The 19,250-nt window shown below is 47.7% G+C and overlaps 1 protein-coding gene across 3 annotated transcripts in view; it reads right to left on the bottom strand.

Annotated features, from left to right (window-relative positions):
* Nucleotides 1-19,250, bottom strand: part of LOC139234725 (transmembrane protein 150A) — a 170,574-nt gene that overhangs the window by 67,133 nt on the left and 84,191 nt on the right. For all 3 annotated transcript variants that reach the window (XM_070865408.1, XM_070865406.1, XM_070865407.1), the window contains one exon: nt 7,726-7,793. In XM_070865408.1, coding sequence (XP_070721509.1) covers nt 7,726-7,793 — 68 coding nt within the window. The remainder of the gene's footprint in view (nt 1-7,725; nt 7,794-19,250) is intronic.

Genomic DNA, 19,250 nt, shown 5'->3' on the forward strand with positions numbered 1-19,250 from the left:
CACAAGCTATTATCTGCCGACACCACAGTCAACCTGCAGAAGGCCATCAGCATCAGTCAGGCGTTCATGACCTCGACCTGCAGCACCAAGCAAATTATTCATCCTGTGGACTCAAACCCGGCAAGAACAATACACAGGATGAGCCAGGATACCTTTGAGAGGCTATGGAACGAAAAACGACCCGAACTGATTCCAGAACAGGAAAAGTTGCGCACCTACTTTGGAGCTGATCCCAGTACTTGGTAGTGCGGATGTAAGTGTAATCCATAATGGCGTGGTGCACAAGTTACCTCTGTGGATTGTTGTAGGTGATGGTCCAATGCTACTCGGAAGAAGGTGGATGGGGAAGATCCAGTGGAAATGGGAAGACCTCTTCATTCCAGCAATCAATGTCCCCCATGCTCAGAGGTAGAGCAAAACCTCATCGTCGCTTGGGCCAGGCACCAGAGAACAGACCAGCGCAGCACCTGAGGCACAGACCGTCCATCATGACTGCTCGGCAATGATCCGACCAGAACGATCTTAAAGTACTCTCCTGGCTCCAGTGACAGGACTCCTGGGGAGGAAGATCGAATTCACAGGCACTCTTCCAGCTTTTGTGGCAGAATCGCGGGAGAGAAGGATCAAGACAGTCGACCTTGAGGACAGAGGCAAGATGGCGTCCCTGCTGCAGCGAGGTGCAGCGTGTGTGGCAGGGTTCTCTTAAAGGAGACCTGCAACCAACTGAACTTAAAGAGACATTGTATGCATGGCAATCAATGTAACAAACCGATTAAGGATGTAAAGAACAAAATGTTGTTGCGAGATGTCGGGAATAGAGTGTCCCCAAAAGTAGCAAGCGAGTGAATTCGGATGGGTAAAGGTGCTGATCCTGATACCCTGCCCCAGGTCTATCCCATGCTGCAGGCACCCGATGGCACTATTCGCCACGGACCTGGAAACAAAACGGTGGCAATACGCGTTGCCCAGCCCCGGGTGGAGCTGGTGCAGCCCCCAGACCCAGTCGCTACCTTGGTCATGTCCGGGGGCAAAAGGTCATAACCAATGAGTTCCCAAATGGGACCTGGAACAGCCAGGTTCCCAACACCGTTAGAGAGCAGGCAGAAGATTCTGCAGCCCTCAAAGGAGGACAGGGAGGTCAGACACATCTGTGGCTCTGCCCACCACGAGGCAACATCAAAGGCCCTGAGTCCGGACAAGGTGAGCGAACCAAGCCCACCCCGCCAGCAGAGGGCGCAGCGCTGCCATCAGACAACCAGGACCCCATACGGTTGTTCTGGAACTAGTGTCCTTGCATACCTGTACTGCTAGCTCAGTACTGACCATAACTGAACCATGAATGCAATCTATCCAATCCTGGCACACGATGTAAAACGTAACGAATGTAAGTCACTGAACAAGGTGTCACGATACAAACTGTAAAAAAAAATGTTTTTTTCTTGCTTTCTTTGTACTTGCACTGTGTCTGATCCTGTATGTTAATGTAACAAGTCAGCTGCATGATCTCGCTGTGGCGGGGGGAGGGGGGGTGGTAATGGATGTATATAGCCATAGACACACATATGGATCACACCCAGAACTCACTGGAACCTCCACTGCATCATCGAACCATCCAAACTGGTAACCACTACCCAACGTTGTGGCAAAAGGACTTGGGGGTTAACAGGGAGAGAGTCAAACCAAAGCACAGCCAAGGTACAAGGGCTATTGGCACTAATGTCTGTGGAGAGCTAAGCCAAAGGTAATTGGCACAAAGGAGTTGGGGGAGAGTGATGTTATATATGCAGACTATAGATATACTCTCTATGTAGTCACTGTATAGTTGCATAAGATGGAGACTTATTTACCTGATGTACTGTCAATAAGGTTTACACTGTGTGCATACATGCTGGCACCACTAGAGGGTACAACTGGTGAAGGCTGGGGTTTCCTGCCCTGGTGGCAGGGGCTGTATTAAAGGGGAGCCACCATGTGGCTGCCTCACTCTGGAGTTTGGAATAAAGGACCAAGGTCACTACAGTTTGAGTACAACACATTGCCTCATGGAGTCATTCATAAGTACATTACAGACATAATAGAAACCACTGAGTATTAACCAGAGGCCACTCATATTTTATACAATACCTTACTCTGGCTGAGCACTTCCACTGCAGGCCCAAACAGAAACGTCACACTATTTATGTGGGTTATTTTTCCTCTCCCGGTTGTTGCCACTTTTATATCACACCCTCGGGGCTGGTGTCCAGACATTCACATCGCACTGATGACGTAAACGTCAAGACACTACCACCTCGTTCCTCACGTGCAAACTGACGCAATTGGTACCAACCCATAATGACATAATCGTAGGCGGTCCCTCGTATCGAGGATGACTTGCTTCCATGCCAAAAAGGGTTGAGTTTGCAGGTGTTTCAATGAAGGAGCCGATATTCTAGGTCTTGAACTACATGTTGAAGGGTGGAAGATGCCTGTCCGTGGATTTTTTTAACGGGCTTGATAGAGCTAGGTCTTGGTCCAGTAGCAAGGATTAACCAAGACGACTAGGGACCAGCTCTGCTGCACGGACCTAGTGTGCACACATAGCGCAGTGTGGGCTGGCCCATGCTGCCCCTGGGTTCTCGCCTCTTCTGGGCCCCAATGCAGTTATGTATCTATATCAGTACAACTATAGGGTCAGTTTGGCTTAGCAGTTGGTACTTTTGCCTCCTAGTCAGAAGGTCATGGGTTCGAGCCCCACGAGCAACTTGAGCACATACCTAGCCTGACACTTCAGGGCAGTACTGGAGGTCTTTCAGATGCTAAACTGAGGCTCTAATTGCCAGCTTGGCCGAATGTAAAAGATTACTTTTGAAGTGTGGTCACTTTTTTGACGCGTTGTCACTGTTGGAATGTAGGAAACGCGGCAGTCAATTGGTGCACAGCAAGATCCCACAAATGTGATAATGACCAGATAATCTGTTTAATGATGTTGGTTCAGGGATAGCTATTGGCCAGAACACCAGGGAGAACTCCCCTGCTCTTCTTCAAATAGTGCCATGGAATCTTGTACTTTCACCCGAGAGGGCAGACAGGCCTTCGGTTATTGTCTCATCCGAAAGATGGCACCTCCAACAGTGCAGAACTCCCTCAGTCTCTCGAGTGGGACTTGAACCCACCACCTTCTAAAGAAGAGTCAAGGCGGATAGCCTAAATACTGATCATAGGTTAAACTAGCAAAATGACTCGCAAGAATACCCTGAATACTCATCAGTTCAAACTAACAAAGTAACCAGAAATAATAGTCCAATCACAGCCTAAACTAACAGTAACTAGCAATAACAGCCCAAATAATAATCACAGGCTAAGCTGAAACAGTAACTAGCAAGAACAGCCTGAATATTAATCACAATCCTGCTGGTTGTCAGGAATCTTGTCTCCTATTGCCATCTTCTGCACCTCATGAACCATTGCTGACTCTTTTAAATATTGGCAATTGCCAATTAAAAGTCAAGCATGTCCCCCCTAGGGGCACAACCAATACAGACTGTAAATGAACAATATTTTAAAGAAAACATAATAAATCAAATTAAAATGTTATCCTCAGGGTGATGATGCACTCCAGTCCCACCGGTAGCGGAAAGCCTCGAGTGTGCCGGTGGACACCGCGTGCTCCATCTCCAGGGACACCCTGGCGCGAACGTAGCCGCGGAAGAGAGGCAGGCAGTCAGGCCAAATGACCCTCTCGACCGCCCGCTGCCTGGGCCGGTTAATGGCCCCCTTGGCCAGGCCCAGGGGCAGTCCTACGAGGAGGCATTCCGACTTGCCCACTCCCCTCCGCACCGGGTGCCCAAAGAACAGGTTGCAACATTGCTGACAATAAGTGCCACTAATCATTAAACTAACTCAACACCACTTAACATTAAATTCGCTCAATATTAAATAGGTTAAACATCACTAAACATTAACGTTACTGAACATTGACATCTCTAAATACTGAACATTAAATACCAGAAAACTCATTAAATACTAAACTCACAAAACACTGAGCTCACTAAAACCAGTCAGCCTTAATCTCACTAAACAGTACATTCAGGAGTAGGCCATGCTGCCCCTCGAGCCAGCTCCATATTTCAATCAGATCTTGGCCAATCTTTACCTCAACTCCATTTACCTGCCTTTGCTCCTTATCCCTAACAAAAATTAATCAGTCTCAATCTTGCAAATTTAAATTGACCCTTAGGATCCATAGCCTTCTGGGGAGTGAGTTCCAGATTTGCATTATCCTTTGTGTGTGAAAGGTGATTCCTGATTTCACTCCTAAACGGCCTAACTCTTTAATTTTAAGATTATGCCCCCTTGTTCTAAATTCCCCCACTAGAGCAAATAGTTTCTCCGTGTCCTTTTTATCATTTCAATTAGAATTTAATTGCCATTTTACTGTTGAGAGGCGGCTTTAAATCTGGCAGTCTGGTGAGGTGACAGAATATTTACTTAGCAAATTGAACAGGAGCAATTTCACATGGGTTGTGGAAAGAACGTGCTTAACATGCCAAATAGTCTTTTCTTATTCCCTATTTTCTTATGTTACCTTCTATAAGTTTGTTTATACATGTTCAACACTGTCTTTGCACTTTGTGAAGAAGTTACTGAGGTGCTTACAGTCTCAAATATAATTATTCTGTATATGCAAACTGTCTATTTTACTGTCTCATTCCCTCAAGGCCAGGAGGCAATCTCTCACAGACACAGTTAATTGATCAATTATTACACTTATTCGGAGTCCCATGTTGCTTTAATTGTAGAGCACATTTGATCAACTCAATCTATATGCAAACTCACGCAGAGGCACAACTGCTGTTTGTGTTCTGCTATTGCACCATGACCACAGCTTCACAGTGCAACGCACTAGTTGGTCTCCTGCTGTAGTGTGATGAAGATAATTGACATACCACAGCCCGGTCAGGACGAGGTGACCTCCCGTGGAGAATAGCCTGGTGGGTTAGGGTTTTGGTGCTATAGCGTGGCAGAAAAAAGGAATTTGTACCTGTGATTGCCACCAGGAAGGGCCTGCGATTTAAAAACTTGCACGCCCTTGTGAATTTTCTACTTGCATTCTCTCGTTCTATGCCCATTGTCCTAGTTAAATAGCTTGTTCACTTCCACCCTTCTCCCTCTCACGAAGGTGCCGGTCCCTTGCATTCTTTGGTACCTCACCCAGATGGCCATGTGTGAGCCGGAACACAGAATGTTTGTCTCTGGGTGTATCACAGCTCAGCCTCTGACACACGCACACATCCATAGAAACATAGAAAACAGCAGCAGTAGTAGGCCATTCGGCCCTTCAAGTCTGCACCGCCATTTAATATGATCATGGCTGATCCTTTATCTCCACCATATTCCCGCTTTTTCCTTGATGTATTTTGTTTCTAGAAATCTATCTATCTCCCTCTTAAATATATTCAGTGACTTGGCCTCCACAGCCTTCTGTGGTAGAGAATTCCACAGGTTCACCACCCTCTGAGTGAAAACATTTCTCCTCATCTCGGTCCTAAATTTCTGACCCAGTATCCTGAGACTGTGACCCCTTGTTCTAGACTTCCCAGACAGGGGAAACATCCTCCTTGCATCCAGTCTATCCAACCCAGTCAGAATTTTATACGTTTCAATGAGATCCCCTCTCATTCTTCTAAACTCTAGTGAATACAGGCCTAGTCGACCCAATCTCTCCTCATATGACAGTCCTGCCATCCCAGGAATCAGTCTGGTGAACCTGTGCTGCACTCCTTCTATGGCAAGTATATCCTTTCTTAGGTAAGGAAACCAAAACTGCACACAATACTCCAGCAGTTGTTGGATCACGATCAGGAGCAGGAACCCTGGATGCCATTTCCACTTCTGGACCTCGCCGATTGTAGACCCCAAATGAATTCAGCAAAGGCTGAACATCAAACCTGCAACTTTGCTGGTACATGTGACTCAGAAGAGGCATTTGCCCCATCTATATTTCTGAATCGTTCTCAGGATCGAGGCAACACTGGCAAGGCCGCAATTATTGGGATGGGGGACACTAGAACTAGGGGGCATAATTTTAGAATAAGGGGCCGCCCATTTAAAACTGAGATGAGGAGGAATTTCTTCTCTCAGAGGGTTGTAAATCTGTGGAATTCGCTGCCTCAGAGAGCTGTGGAAGCTGGGACATTGAATAAATTTAAGATAGAGATAGACAGTTTCTTAACCGATAAGGGAATAAGGGGTTATGGGGAGCGGGCAGGGAAGTGGACCTGAGTCCATGATCGGATCAGCCATGATCGTATTAAATGGTGGAGCAGGCTCAAGGGGCCATATGGCCTACTCCTGCTCCTATTTCTTATGTTCTTATGGTCTTATTGGCCAGCCTTAGTTGCCCAGAGGACATTCAGAGGCATGCCAGGTCAGGGTTCTCTTCCCTGAAGGGAATGAATGAACCAGTAGATTTTTATACAAAAGCAAAATACTGCTGATGCTGGAATCTGGAATAAAAACAGAAAGTACTGGAAATCTCAGCAGGTCAGGCAGCATCTGTGGAGAGAGAAACAGAGTTAAGGTTTTGGGTCGGTGACCCTTTGTCAGAACTGCTGACCTGCTGATAGTTCCAGCATTTTCTGGTGCAGGCTCACAATTTATTCAATTCAACTTGCCGTGGTGGGATTTGAACTCATGAGCTCTGGGTTGTACAATACCGTACCCACTAATGCTACTGAACACCAAGCTGGACTCAAGCTCATGTGGCACAGGAAAAAGGAGACCTCTCCAAGCCGTTACACCGTCCAATTACATTGCAGCACGGGTATCTGGGGTTTCCGTTATTGAGGGGACCGTAAGTTACACATCAGAGGCCAGTTAATTCTGGATAAATGCATCCAGGTACAGCAAGCAATTAGGAAGGCAAATGGCATGTTGGCCGTCATTGCAAGGGGGTTGGAGTACAACAGTAAGGAAGTCTTGCTACAATTGTACAGGGCTTTGGTGAGACTGCACTTGCAGTACTGAGCGCAGTTTTGGTCTCCTTATCTGAGGAAGGATATATTTGCCTTAGAGGGAGTGCAACGAAGGTTCACTAGATTGATATGTGGGATGAGAGGGTTGTCCTATGAGGAGAGATTGAGTAGATAAGGCCTATACTTTGTGGAGTTTAGAAAAATGAGAGGTGCTCTCATTGAATCATATAAAATGTTGAGGGGGATTGACAGGGTAGATGTTGAGAGGTTGTTTCCCCTGGCTGGCAAGTCTAGAACTAGGGGGCACAGTCTCAGGATAAGGCCCTCAGCACTGTCCAAATCACTTCCCCTTCACTCCTGTTGTATACAGAAGATTTAACTATAAATATCTGGTCCAAGTGATACATTTCCCCCGAGCATCCACTGCCAACTATTAGCTGGACACAGCGTTTCTGCTCAGAGTCTATTTTTGTTTGGTAGGAGGCACCAAGACTCGCCTGGGCTGTGTGGGAAAAAGATTTGGAAAAAGGCGATCTTATCTTCTTACTGTTAATCGTAATCCCGTCGGTAGGCAACGAGGTGACGCATTTATATCAAGGATGAACATTTGTACACAGACATAATCAGACTCTGGCTGCCGCAGCTCACAGAACTGTCCATCCCTCAAAATAGAAACATGAAATGACATTGTTTTTCACATGACGAATGTGTCGAGCGAGTGATGCAGTCACTCACCCCGCTCCTGGTGTGCTTTTGGTGCCAGACTTACCCATGAACGAACCAACGCTGCAGATCAGACTGAAGAGACAGCTCTCGGGAGGGAGGGTACCACACTTACTGTAGGGGGAGGGGAAGGAGAGAGAGAGAGAGAGGTACTGAGCATCACAGGAGTTCTTGTGCAAACACAAAAAACAGCAGCTGCCTGAACTTTCACCCAATTCTAATTCTGCTCGGGCTCCTGGAAGGGAAGTTTAGGAATTTCAGTCTCTGGAGGAGCCACAACAGTTGATAAATTACCAGTACGAGAGAGAGGGAGAAAATGATGGAGTGAAAGAGAGAACGGGAAAGGAAAAGAATGAGAGGGAGCAAGGGAGAGAAGATGACAGTGAGAGGCAGATCCAAAATGATAGAGAATAGCGGGAGAACTCTACCCGTTCCCTCAATACCCAAAGGCATCCTAGTTGTAAACTTTCTCAAAGCATATCATAAAACCGCCTGAAAATGAGTTAATGATGAAACAGAGGCAACCATCACCTACTGATGCCTTTTGCATCTTGATTGTTTGTGTATAACAATATATAGCCAAAGAACGAATTAAACAGGAACTAAAATCCAGCATCATTCACATTCTCTTTACCAACTCGATGGGTGTTTTACAGCTACCTGTTTTTCCTGTGCTCATGGCAGTCCGTGCTCACTTACTTAGGCCTCGTGGTTGCTATGGCAGATTTTCTGTTCACGAACTATGGGTAATTGGTGGGAGGGAGGAATCATAGTTTATAACTAAATGAAAAAAGCTTGGGCTAAAAAGTGGTTATAGCCCTGTTTGAGGCGGTAACACCGCCTGGGCGTTAACCTTAGGGCCAGTCGATGTCTACCGCCTCCAACTGGGATATTCCTTTTTAGCGCCCACAATCCTCTTAGGGCGCTAAAGGCCCATTACGGGGCGGTAGCACGGGAGCGCTTCTCAAGTTGAGGCGCTGGGATACCGGCATCCTAGCGCCTAAACAGAGGGTGAGGTCGACCATCTGAAACGTGCAAAAAATATGGAAGGGAGGCTACCAACAGCATTCCACAGGTAAGAGAGCTAATGTTACAAATGTGACTCTCAACACTTACCTCTTAATTCCCTGTGATATGGCTCCAGGATCCTCTGTGCATCGTCTGCTTCCTGCTGTCGGGAGCAGCGCCTGGCGCTACGGCAGACAGCAACAGTCAATTTTGAAAACGCGTCGCAAAGTGGGCGTTGCACACTCTTGATGTCACCAAATGGGCGGGGCCAGAGTGCACAGCATTAAATGACAGCGCCACTGCTAAATCACCAGTGAGGTTCGCGGCAGGCTGTCGCTTGGGCGGTAAGTGCTTAGCGGCCTGTTAGTGTCCCTCTCGGGCACTAAGTATAGTGTCCCTCTCGGGCGCTAACGGGTGGCACTAAGCCAACGAATTTTTAGCCCCTAGACTTGAAATCCATTTCCCCTTCTGTCACGATGTAATGAGCCTGTTTGTCACATGGTAGGTCGAGTCTGTTGAAGCAAGCGCTCAACTTGGAGCTCCTTCACGGCAAGCGAGCCAAAGGTGGGCAGAGGAAACGTTATAAGGACACCCTCAAAGCCTCCCTAATAAAGTGCAACATCCCCACTGACAGCTGGGAATCCCTGGCCAAAGACCACCCTAAGTGGAGGAAGTACATCTGGGAGGGCGCCGAGCACCTCGAGTCTCATCGCCTAGAGCACGCAGAAATCAAGCGCAGGCAGCGTGCGGCAAACTACCCCACACACCCTTTCCCTCAACGACTATCTGTCCCACCTGTGACAGGGATTGTTCAGCCACCTAAGGACTCATTTTTAGAGTGGAAGCAAGTCTTCCTCGATTCCGAGGGACTGCCTATGATGATCATCATCTGTCAGGAGATGACTCCCGGAAGACAGAGGAAGCCAGACTGGGGCGAGGACAGTGGGACCTCCGCATCAACGTCACCAAAAGAATGCCTGCAGCTGCAGACAAAACCCATGTTGTAAAGGCTTCTACAAATCATACAATAGGGAGGGAAGCCCACCCAATCACCGAGTGAGATGGCTGATACCATGCAACTTGCAAGTCCCAGGAAGATTTCATATAGCAGAGAAGGCCATTCGGCTCATCCTGTCCCTGGGTGGTTCTTTGAAAAAGCTATCCAGTTAGGCCCACCCCACTGCTCTTTCCCCATAGCACTACAAATTGTTCCTTTTCAAGTATATAAACACAATACCCTTTTGAAAGTTACCATTCGATCTGCTTCCACCACCCTTTCAGGCAGTGCATTCTAGATCATAACAGCTCGTTGTGTAAAATAATTTCTCCTCCTCTCCACTTTGGTTCTTTTGCCAATGACCTTCGACCTGTGTCCTTTGGTTACCGACCCTGCTGCCACTTTCTCCTTATTTACTCCATCAAAACGTTTCATGATTTTGAATACCTGAATTAACCACCTGCTGCAAGGAAAAGGCAGATTTTCGACTAATGACCTTGTATCGATCTCCACCCACATCCCCTTCCCCCTCGCAACCCCACTTCCTTCTGTGCCCACCCTCGGAAAAAACTCTCCCCCAAGTCAATTACAACGGCACTTTCAAATTCCCAAAAAGTCCAGCCTTTGGCCCTCCGTTCACCACCACATTTCTGAATGCAACCGATCCGCTCAGCCACACCCTCACCCCCACCTTTGGTGCCCGAGTTCCCATTTAAATGATTGCCCTCTCTCACCCTGGCTGTTCCCCCTCGTACAGCTGTCTTCTCCACTCCCGTCAATCCAAGGGATGCAGACTTGAACATTTATGGCGGACAACTAGTTCAGCCATTCATCGGCAGATCTGGCTGGACCACATGAAGCACGATCGGGTGCTGCTGACCTCTGCCAAAACCGCTTACTACCCCAGGATCATCCCACGATGCCAAGATAACCCCTTCTCTTCTCCATCACAACCCATCCTCTTAAACCTCTCTCGCCTGCCCCCTCCACCCTCACCTCCAACAACAAGTGCGAGGAGCTCACGGACTTCTTTGTCACTAAGATTGAGATCATCCGTTCAGCTACCTCTGCCGAATCCATCCCTTCTCCTAGCCCACCGTGCTAAACTTCTCCTAAGGTTCCCACCCACCCGGCCCGAACCCTGAACTCGCATCTTTCTCTAGCTTCTCTCCGATCTCCCCATCATGCCCTCTCCAAACTCATCTTGTTCATGAGACCAGCCTCCTGCTCCATTGATCCTATTCACACCAAACTGCTGACCACCCAACTTCTCTTCCTGGCCCCCATACCAACTGATATTGTTAATGGTTCTCTTCCCTCAGGTACTTCTCCCTCCCCTTAAATCTGCTGTCATCGCCTCTTTACTCAAAAAAAACACTCTTGACCCTTGCAAACTATCGCCCGATCTCCAAACTCCCTTTCCTCTCCAAAGTCCTTGAACGTGCTGTTGCCTTCCAATCCCAGCTTTCCCAGATCTCCATGTTTGAATCCCACCAGATCATATTACCGGCCCCGGCACAGTACCAAAATGGCCCTTATCAAAGTCACGAATAACATCTTATGTGACTGTGACCGTGGTAAACTGTCCCTCCTCGTCTGTCATGTATGTACATGCTGTTTGTAGCCACCAGATGGCGTGATTGTTGGAGGCCACTGAGCAGCACGCACATGGTGCTGCTCTGGTATAAAAGGCCAGCTATTTTGTGAGTGAGTCACTTTGGGACTAAATAAAGCACAGGCAAGGTCGTACCTTGCTTAGTCAAACAGTACTCAGTTGGAACCTTTATTGCATACATAACATCATCCTTCTCGACTTGTCTGCAGCCATTGACAAGGTTGACCACAGCAGCCTCCGGCAATGCCTCTCCGCCATCGTCCAGCTGGGTGGGACTGCACTTGCCTGGTTCCACTCTTATTTATCTAATTGTAGCCAGAGAATCACCTGCAATGGCTTCGTTTCCCGCCCCCGCATGTTACCTCTGATGTCTCCCAAGGATCTATCCTTGGCCCCCTCCTATTTCTCATCATCCAAAAATACGTCAGGTTCCATATGTATGCTAATGACACTCAGCTCTACCTCATGTCCACCTCTCTCGACCCCTCCACTGTCTCTAATTTGTCACACTGCTTAAAAACAGCCAGTACTGGAGGAGCAGAAATTTCCTCCAACTAAATATTAGGAAGATCAAAGCTATTCTCTTCGGTCTCTACCACAAACATCGTTCCTTTGCCACCGACTCCACCCCTCTCCCTGGCAACTGTCTGAGTCTGAACCAGACCATTCACAACTATGCCGTACTTAACCCCAAGATGAGCTTCCGGCCACATATCGGCTCCATCACCAAGACTGCCTACTCCCACATCCATAACATCGCTCGACTCCACCCTGCCTCAGCTCATCTGCTGCTGAAACATTCATCCATACCTTTATTATCTCTAGACTTGACTATTCCAATGCTTTTCTGGCTGGCTTCCCATCTTCGACCCAACATAAAATTGAGCTCAAATAAAACTCTGCTGCCCATGTCCTAATTCACACCAAGACCCGCTCACCCATTACCCCCAGTGCCCACTGACCTACACTGACTCCCAGTCCAGCAACACCTTGCTTTTAAAATTCTCATCCTTGTTTCAAATCGCTCCAACCTCTCTATCTCCGTAACCTCCTCCAGCCCCACAACCCTCCGAGATCTCTGCACTCCTCCAGACTGGCGTCTTGTGCATCTCTGGTTTTAATCGCTCCACCACTGGTGGCAGTGCCTCCAGCTGCCTCGGCCCTAAGCTCTGGAATTCCCTCCCTAAACCTCAACGCCTCTCTGCCTCTTTATCCTCATTAAAACCTGCCGCTTTGACTAAGCTTTGATCGCTTGGATGGGTCAGAGAGGAATTTTCCCAGATTTTTTTCTCCCTAAATTGGCCTGGGTTTTTATCTGGTAGAGTGTAGAAGGTTTCAGTACAAGGGATGTTGAAGTTGTGTGAGGCGGAATGGTTGGACTGGGTGCTCTTTGTTCATTGTTCATAGGTTTATAAATAACCTTCAGGGCTGCTGACCAAGGGCTGTGTGGCTCTTTGTCGGCCGGCACGGACACGATGGGCCGAAATGGCCTCCTTCTGCGCTGTAAATTTCTAAGTTTCTAAGCTTCCTAATATCTCCTTATGTTGCTCGGTTCAAATTTAGTCTGATAAAACTCCAGTAGAGCTCCTTGGGATGTTTTACTATGGTAAAGGTACTATACTAATGCAAGTTGTTATATATGGAGACTGAACGTTTTGATCCTTTCTGGGCATGAAGGTTGTTCTCCAGATGCTTTGGGCCAGTCATGCTGCGTAATGAGAGGTAGGGGCTCGCTGTGCAATAAAACAATAGGGATAACATAAGAAGATAAGAATTAGGAGCAGGAGTAGGCTATTCAGCCCCTCAAGCCTACTCCGCCATTCAGTGAGATCATGGCTGATCTTCTAGCTCCACTCCACTTTCCTCCACGATCTCCATATCCCTTGATTCTCCTAATATTCATGCAACAAAGGAGGCTCTTTAACCAGTGTAGGTGCACTGATTGGCTACCAAAAATAAGGTAATCTTATTTTAGGAAGTGAACTGGGACAAATAACTTAAACATTACAACATAAACATAGGAAGAAGGACTGGATCGATTAGGCTTATATTGAATGGAATTTAGAAGAATGAGGGGATCTCATAGAAACATATAGAATTCTGACGGGACTGGACAAGTTACATGCAGGAAGAATGTTCCCGATGTTGGGGAGGTCCAGAACCAGGGGTCACAGTCTAAGGATCAGGGGTAAGCCATTTAGGACTGAGACGAGGAGAAACTTCTTCACTCAGAGAGTTGTGAGCCTGTGGAATTCACTACCACAGAAAGTTGTTGAGGCCAGTTGGTTAGATTTATTCAAAAGGAAGTTAGTTAGATGTGGCCCTTACGGCTAAAGGTATCAAGTGGTATGGAGAGAAAGCAGGAATGGGGTACTGAAGTGCATGATCAGCCATGATCATATTGAATGGTGGTGCAGGCTCGAAGGGGCGAATGGCCTATTCCTGCACCTATTTTCTATGTTTCTATGGCCCCAAGTTTCCACACGTGGCAAAACAGGTGCCCCTCCGAGCTGGGCGCCCGTTTTCCGCGCTGAAAACGGCGCCTGGAAAAAAACGCGCTATTCTCGAGCGCTTTGCAGCTCGATGTGTGCTTGGCGCGGCGCCCAGGGGGCGGAACCTACCACTCGCGCCGATTTTGTAAGTAGGAGGGGGCGGGTACCATTTAAATGAGTTTTTTTCGGGCCGGCAACCCTGCGCGTGCGCGTTGGAGCGTTCGCGCACGCGCAGTGTGAAGGAAACATTGGCACTCGGCCATTTTTGTAGTTCTTTGTAGCTGTTCAATTTTTAACATTTTTTAATAAAACCACATTGCCCTTCCATGATCAGCACTGAGGCTTCTTGCAGCAGTGAGAAGGCTGCAGGAAGCCTCAGAAGTTGCGGCAGCCGTTTCCCGACGGGCCCGACCGACGGCAGGGGGGCCTCCCCCCCCCGCCCTGCCGTAGGGAATGGCTGCCTGAACTTCTGAGGCTTCCTGCAGCCTTCTCACTGCCTGCTCCCCGCTGCCGTCGGGAACGGCTGCTGCCGTCGGTCGGGCCCTCACTGCCTCCTCCCCTCCCCCCCCTGCCGTCGGGAACGGCTGCCTCAACTTGTGAGGCTTCCTGCAGCCTTCTCCCTGCCTGAAGCACTTTCACACAGGTAGGAACATGCTTTATTTAATCTTTTCTTTGCTTATAAATTTTTATTCAGGTTGGAATTATTTGTATAATATTTATATAAGTATAAATAAGGATTTATTGTAGAATGTAATGACTTCCCTTCCCCCTCCCCCTCCCCCTCCCCCCCCCACCTCGTTCCGGACGCCTAATTTGTAACCTACGCCTTATTTTTTAATGTGTAGACAAGGTTTTTTCAGGCCTACAAAAATCTTCACTTGCTCCATTCTAAGTTAGTTTGGAGTACGTTTTCACTGTGGAAACTTTCAAATCAGGCGTCACTGGCCGGACACGCCCCCTTTTGAAAAAAAAATTCTGTTCCAAAGTGAAACTGTTCTACCTGACTAGAACTGCAGAAAACTTAAATGTGGAGAATTGCGATTTCTAAGATACTCCGTTCTCCACCAGTTGCTCCTAAAAATCAGGAGCAAATCATGTGGAAACTTGGGGCCTAAGTTTCTAACTTTTATTGTCGAATAGTGCTGGTTAAAAAGAGCCCTTGGAAGTAATGAGATGAAGGACCAGTCTGACCCGACCTGGACAGGGAATTGTATGTTTTCACTGGGAAAGGTTTTGAGAGTGTGCTCTCACAGACATGGCTTAAAACAGCTGGAACTCTTATCAATGAGCAAGACGTCACAATATCGTAACAGTATTTTTAGATTCTGTTTATTTATGAGGCCCCCTATGTGAGACGCATGGAGGAATAATCAAAATCTCAGGCAACATTAAAGCCTCATCTGTAGAAAATCTATGGATTGCCTTTCAAATCTCTCCACAGAGAAATCAAAATGGTTATCAGATGAATAACAGAGGGAGAAGGAAATCAAAGGTTTCATTGTCTTTGATTGGAAGTTTGAACTGAACTTTGAACCTCCATTGAAATCTAAGAGAACATAAAACATGTGAATTTCCAATACATTATGCCACTGGAAACTCAGCAGTGGAGTGGGGGCTAATACGATCTCCACCTCGCTAGACAACCTGCAGTCAGATGGGACTTGGGGGGAGGGGGGGGGGGTGATGGGGGGGAAAACAGACGTGAACTTCATTTGAATATTATAATGAAATGTAAATGAATGGTAATGGGTGCATGCGCAATTTCCCAAGATTCACCCCGAGAATGCGACTTGAATTCACACTGCCAATATGTATCAGGTGTTGAAGGTTGGGCACTGAGAAGAAGTCAACAAAGTACATCCAGGCATTATAGACAGATGAGAAGGGGTACAGAAAGAAAGACTTGCATTTATATTGTGCCCTTCATGACATCTCAAAGCACTTTACAGCCAATTTGGAGTGCAGTCACTGTTGTAATGTAGGAAACGCGGCAGCCAACTTACGCACAGCAAACTCCTACAAACAGCAATGTGATAATGACCAGAGAATCTGTTTTGGTTATGTCATTTGAGGCATTATATTGGCCAGGACACCAGGGATAACTAGTCAGAGAAATTTACAGCACAGAAGGAGGCCGAACAAGAGCTATCTAGCCCAATCCCACTTTCCAGCTCTTGGTCCGTAGCTCTGTAGGTTACGGCACTTTAAGTGCACATCCAAGTATTTAAATGTGGTGAGGGTTTCTGTCTCTACCACCCTTTCAGACAGTGAGTTCCAAACCCCCACTACCCTCTGGGTGAAGAAATTTCCCCTCATAGCTCCTCTAAACCTCCCCCCAATTACTTTAAATCTATGTCCCCAGGTTGTTGACCCCTCTGCTAAGTGAAACAGGTCCTTTCTATCCACTCTATCCAGGCCCCTCATAATTTTATACAGCTCAATCAGGTCTCCCCGTTCCAAAGAAAACAGACCCAGCATCTCCAATCTTTCCTCATAGCCAAAATTCTCCAGTCCAGGCAACATTCTTGTAAATCTCCTCTGTACCCTCTCTAGTGCAATCACATCTTTCCTGTAATGTGGTGACCAGAACTGCACACAGTACTCCAGCTGTGGCCTAACCAATGTTTTATACAATTCAAGCATAACCTCCTTGCTCTTGTAATCCATGCCTCAGTTAATAAAGGCAAGTATTCCATATGCCTTCTTAACCACCTTATCTACCTGGCTACCTTCAGGGATCTGTGGACCTGCACTCCAAGGTCCCTTTGTTCCTCTACACTTTTCAGTATCGTACCATTTAATGAGTATTCCCTTGCCTTGTTAGATCTCCCCAAATGAATTACCTCACACTTATCCGGATTGAATTCCATTTGCCACTGTTCCGCCCACCTGACCAGTACATTGATATCTTCCTGCAGTCCGTAGCTTTCTTCTTCATTATCAACCACATAACCTATGTTAGTGTCGTCTGCAAACTTCTTAATTATACCCCCAACATTCAAGTCCAAGTCAAAAAGCAAGGGACCCAGCACTGAGCCCTGCAGAACCCCACTGGATACAGCCTTCCAGTCACAAAAACACCCATCAACCATTACCCTTTGCTTCCTGCCTCTGAGCCATATTTGGATGCAACTTGCCACTTTGCCCTGGATCCCATGGGTTTTTATTTTCGTGACCAGTCTGCCATGTGAGATCTTATCAAAAGCTTTGCTAAAATCCATATACACTACATCATTCGCACTGCCCTCATTGACTCTCCTGGTTACCTCCTTGAAAAATTCAATTAAGTTAGTCAGACATGACCTTCCCTTAACAAATCCGTGCTGACTATCCTTGATTAATCCATGTGTTTCCAAATGAAGATTTATCCTGTCCCTCAGGATTTTTCCCAATAATTTTCCCACCACTGAGGTTAGGTTGACTGGCCTGTAGTTACTCAGTCTATCCCTTTCTCCCTTTTTAAATAAAGGTACAACATTAGCAGTCCTCCAGTCCTCTGGCACCACACCTGTAGCCAGAGAGGATTGGAAAATGATGGTCAGAACCTCTGCTATTTCCTCTTTTGCTTCTCTTAACAGCAGCTGGCCGACAGCCATGATGTGCGAGGATTCTTCATCGCAGTCAAGGCCACCTCTGGTCCAAACTCCCAAGGCCCCATCCCACTGCTGGCCAAGAACAGGGAAACACTCATCAAGGACACTGAGACAGTCAGGGACCGCTGGAAGGAGCACTCCTCAAAGATCTCCTCAATCGAGACTCTGCCTTTGACTCGAGTGTTCCCGCAGCATGCCACCCGCCACCACCTCAGTAAAACCCCAACACTGCACGAGGTAGAAAAAGCCATAAGACAGCTTAAGAACAACAAGGCTACGGGAGCGGATAGAATCCTTGCTGAGGCACTGAAGTATGGCAGAGAGGCACCGTTGGCGTGAATACATGACCTCATCTCTCATCTGGAGGGAGGAGACCATGCCAGGAGATCTCAGAGGACAAGTCCGACTGCGGCAACTGCAGAGGAATCTCCCAGTTATCAGCCACTGGGAAAGTCGTCACTCGAGTCCTCCTCAACCGTCTTCTCCCTGTGGCCGAGGAGCTCTTCCCGGTGTCACAGTGCGGATTTCGTCCCCTAGGGGCACAATAGACATGATTTTTGCAGCGCAATAGCTGCAGGAAAAATGCAGGCAACAGCGTCAGCCCTTACACATGGCCTTCTTCGACCTTACAAAGGCCTTTGACACTGTCAACCGCGAGGGTCTATGGAGCGTCCTCCTCTGTTTCGGATACCCCCAAAAGTTCGTCACCATCCTCTGCCTGCTCCACAACGACATGCAGACCGTGATCCTTACCAACGGATCCATTACAAACGTAATCCATGTCCGGACCGGGGTCAAACAGGGCTGTGTCATCGCCCCAACCCTCTTCTCAATCTTCCTCGCTGCCATGCTCCATATCACAGTCAACAAGCTCCCCGCTGGAGTGGAACTAACTACAGAACCCGTGGGAACCTGTTCAACCTTCGCCGTCTCCAGGCCAGATCCAAGCCCACCCCAACCTCTGTCGCCGAGCTACAGTACGCGGACAATGCCTGCATCTGCGCACATACAGAGGCTGAACTCCAGGGCATAGTCGACGTATTTACTGAGGCGTGCGAAAGCATGGGCCTTACGCTAAACATCCGTAAGACAAAGGTCCTCCACCAGCCTGTCCTCGCTGCACAGCACTGCCCCCCCAGTCATCAAGATCCACGGCGCGGACAACGTGGACCATTTCCCATACCTCGGGAGCCTCTTATCAACAAGAGCAGATATTGACGACGAGATTCAACACCGCCTCCAGTGCGCTAGTGCAGCTTTTGGCCGCCTGAGGAAAAGAGTGTTTGAAGATCTGGCCCTCAAAACTGCCACTAAGCTCATGGTCTACAGGTCATGGTCTGTAGTAATACCCACCCTCCTGTAAGGCTCAGAGACATGGACCATGAACAGTAGACACTTCAAGTTGCTGGAGAAATACCACCATAGAAACATAGAAACATGGAAAATAGGTGCAGGAGTAGGCCATTCGGCCCTTCGAGCCTGCACCGCCATTCAATGAGTTCATGGCTGAACATGCAACTTCAGTACCCCATACCCCTTGATCCCCCTAGTAGTAAGGACTACATCTAACTCCTTTTTGAATATATTTAGTGAATTGGCCTCAACAACTTTCTGTGGTAGAGAATTCCACAGGTTCACCACTCTCTGGGTGAAGAAGTTTCTCCTCATCTCGGCCCTAAATGGCTTACCCCTTATCCTTAGGGGTAAGCCATTTAGGACCGAGATGAGGAGAAACTTCCTCCGCAAGATCCGACAAATCCCCTGGGAAGACAGTCGCACCAACATTAGATTCCTCGAGCAGGCCAACATCCGCAGCACACTTGATCAGCTCCGCTGGGCGGCCACATTGTTCGCATGCCAGACACG

This window comes from Pristiophorus japonicus, chromosome 22 (genome assembly GCF_044704955.1).
Source record: "Pristiophorus japonicus isolate sPriJap1 chromosome 22, sPriJap1.hap1, whole genome shotgun sequence".
NCBI lineage: Eukaryota > Metazoa > Chordata > Chondrichthyes > Pristiophoridae > Pristiophorus > Pristiophorus japonicus.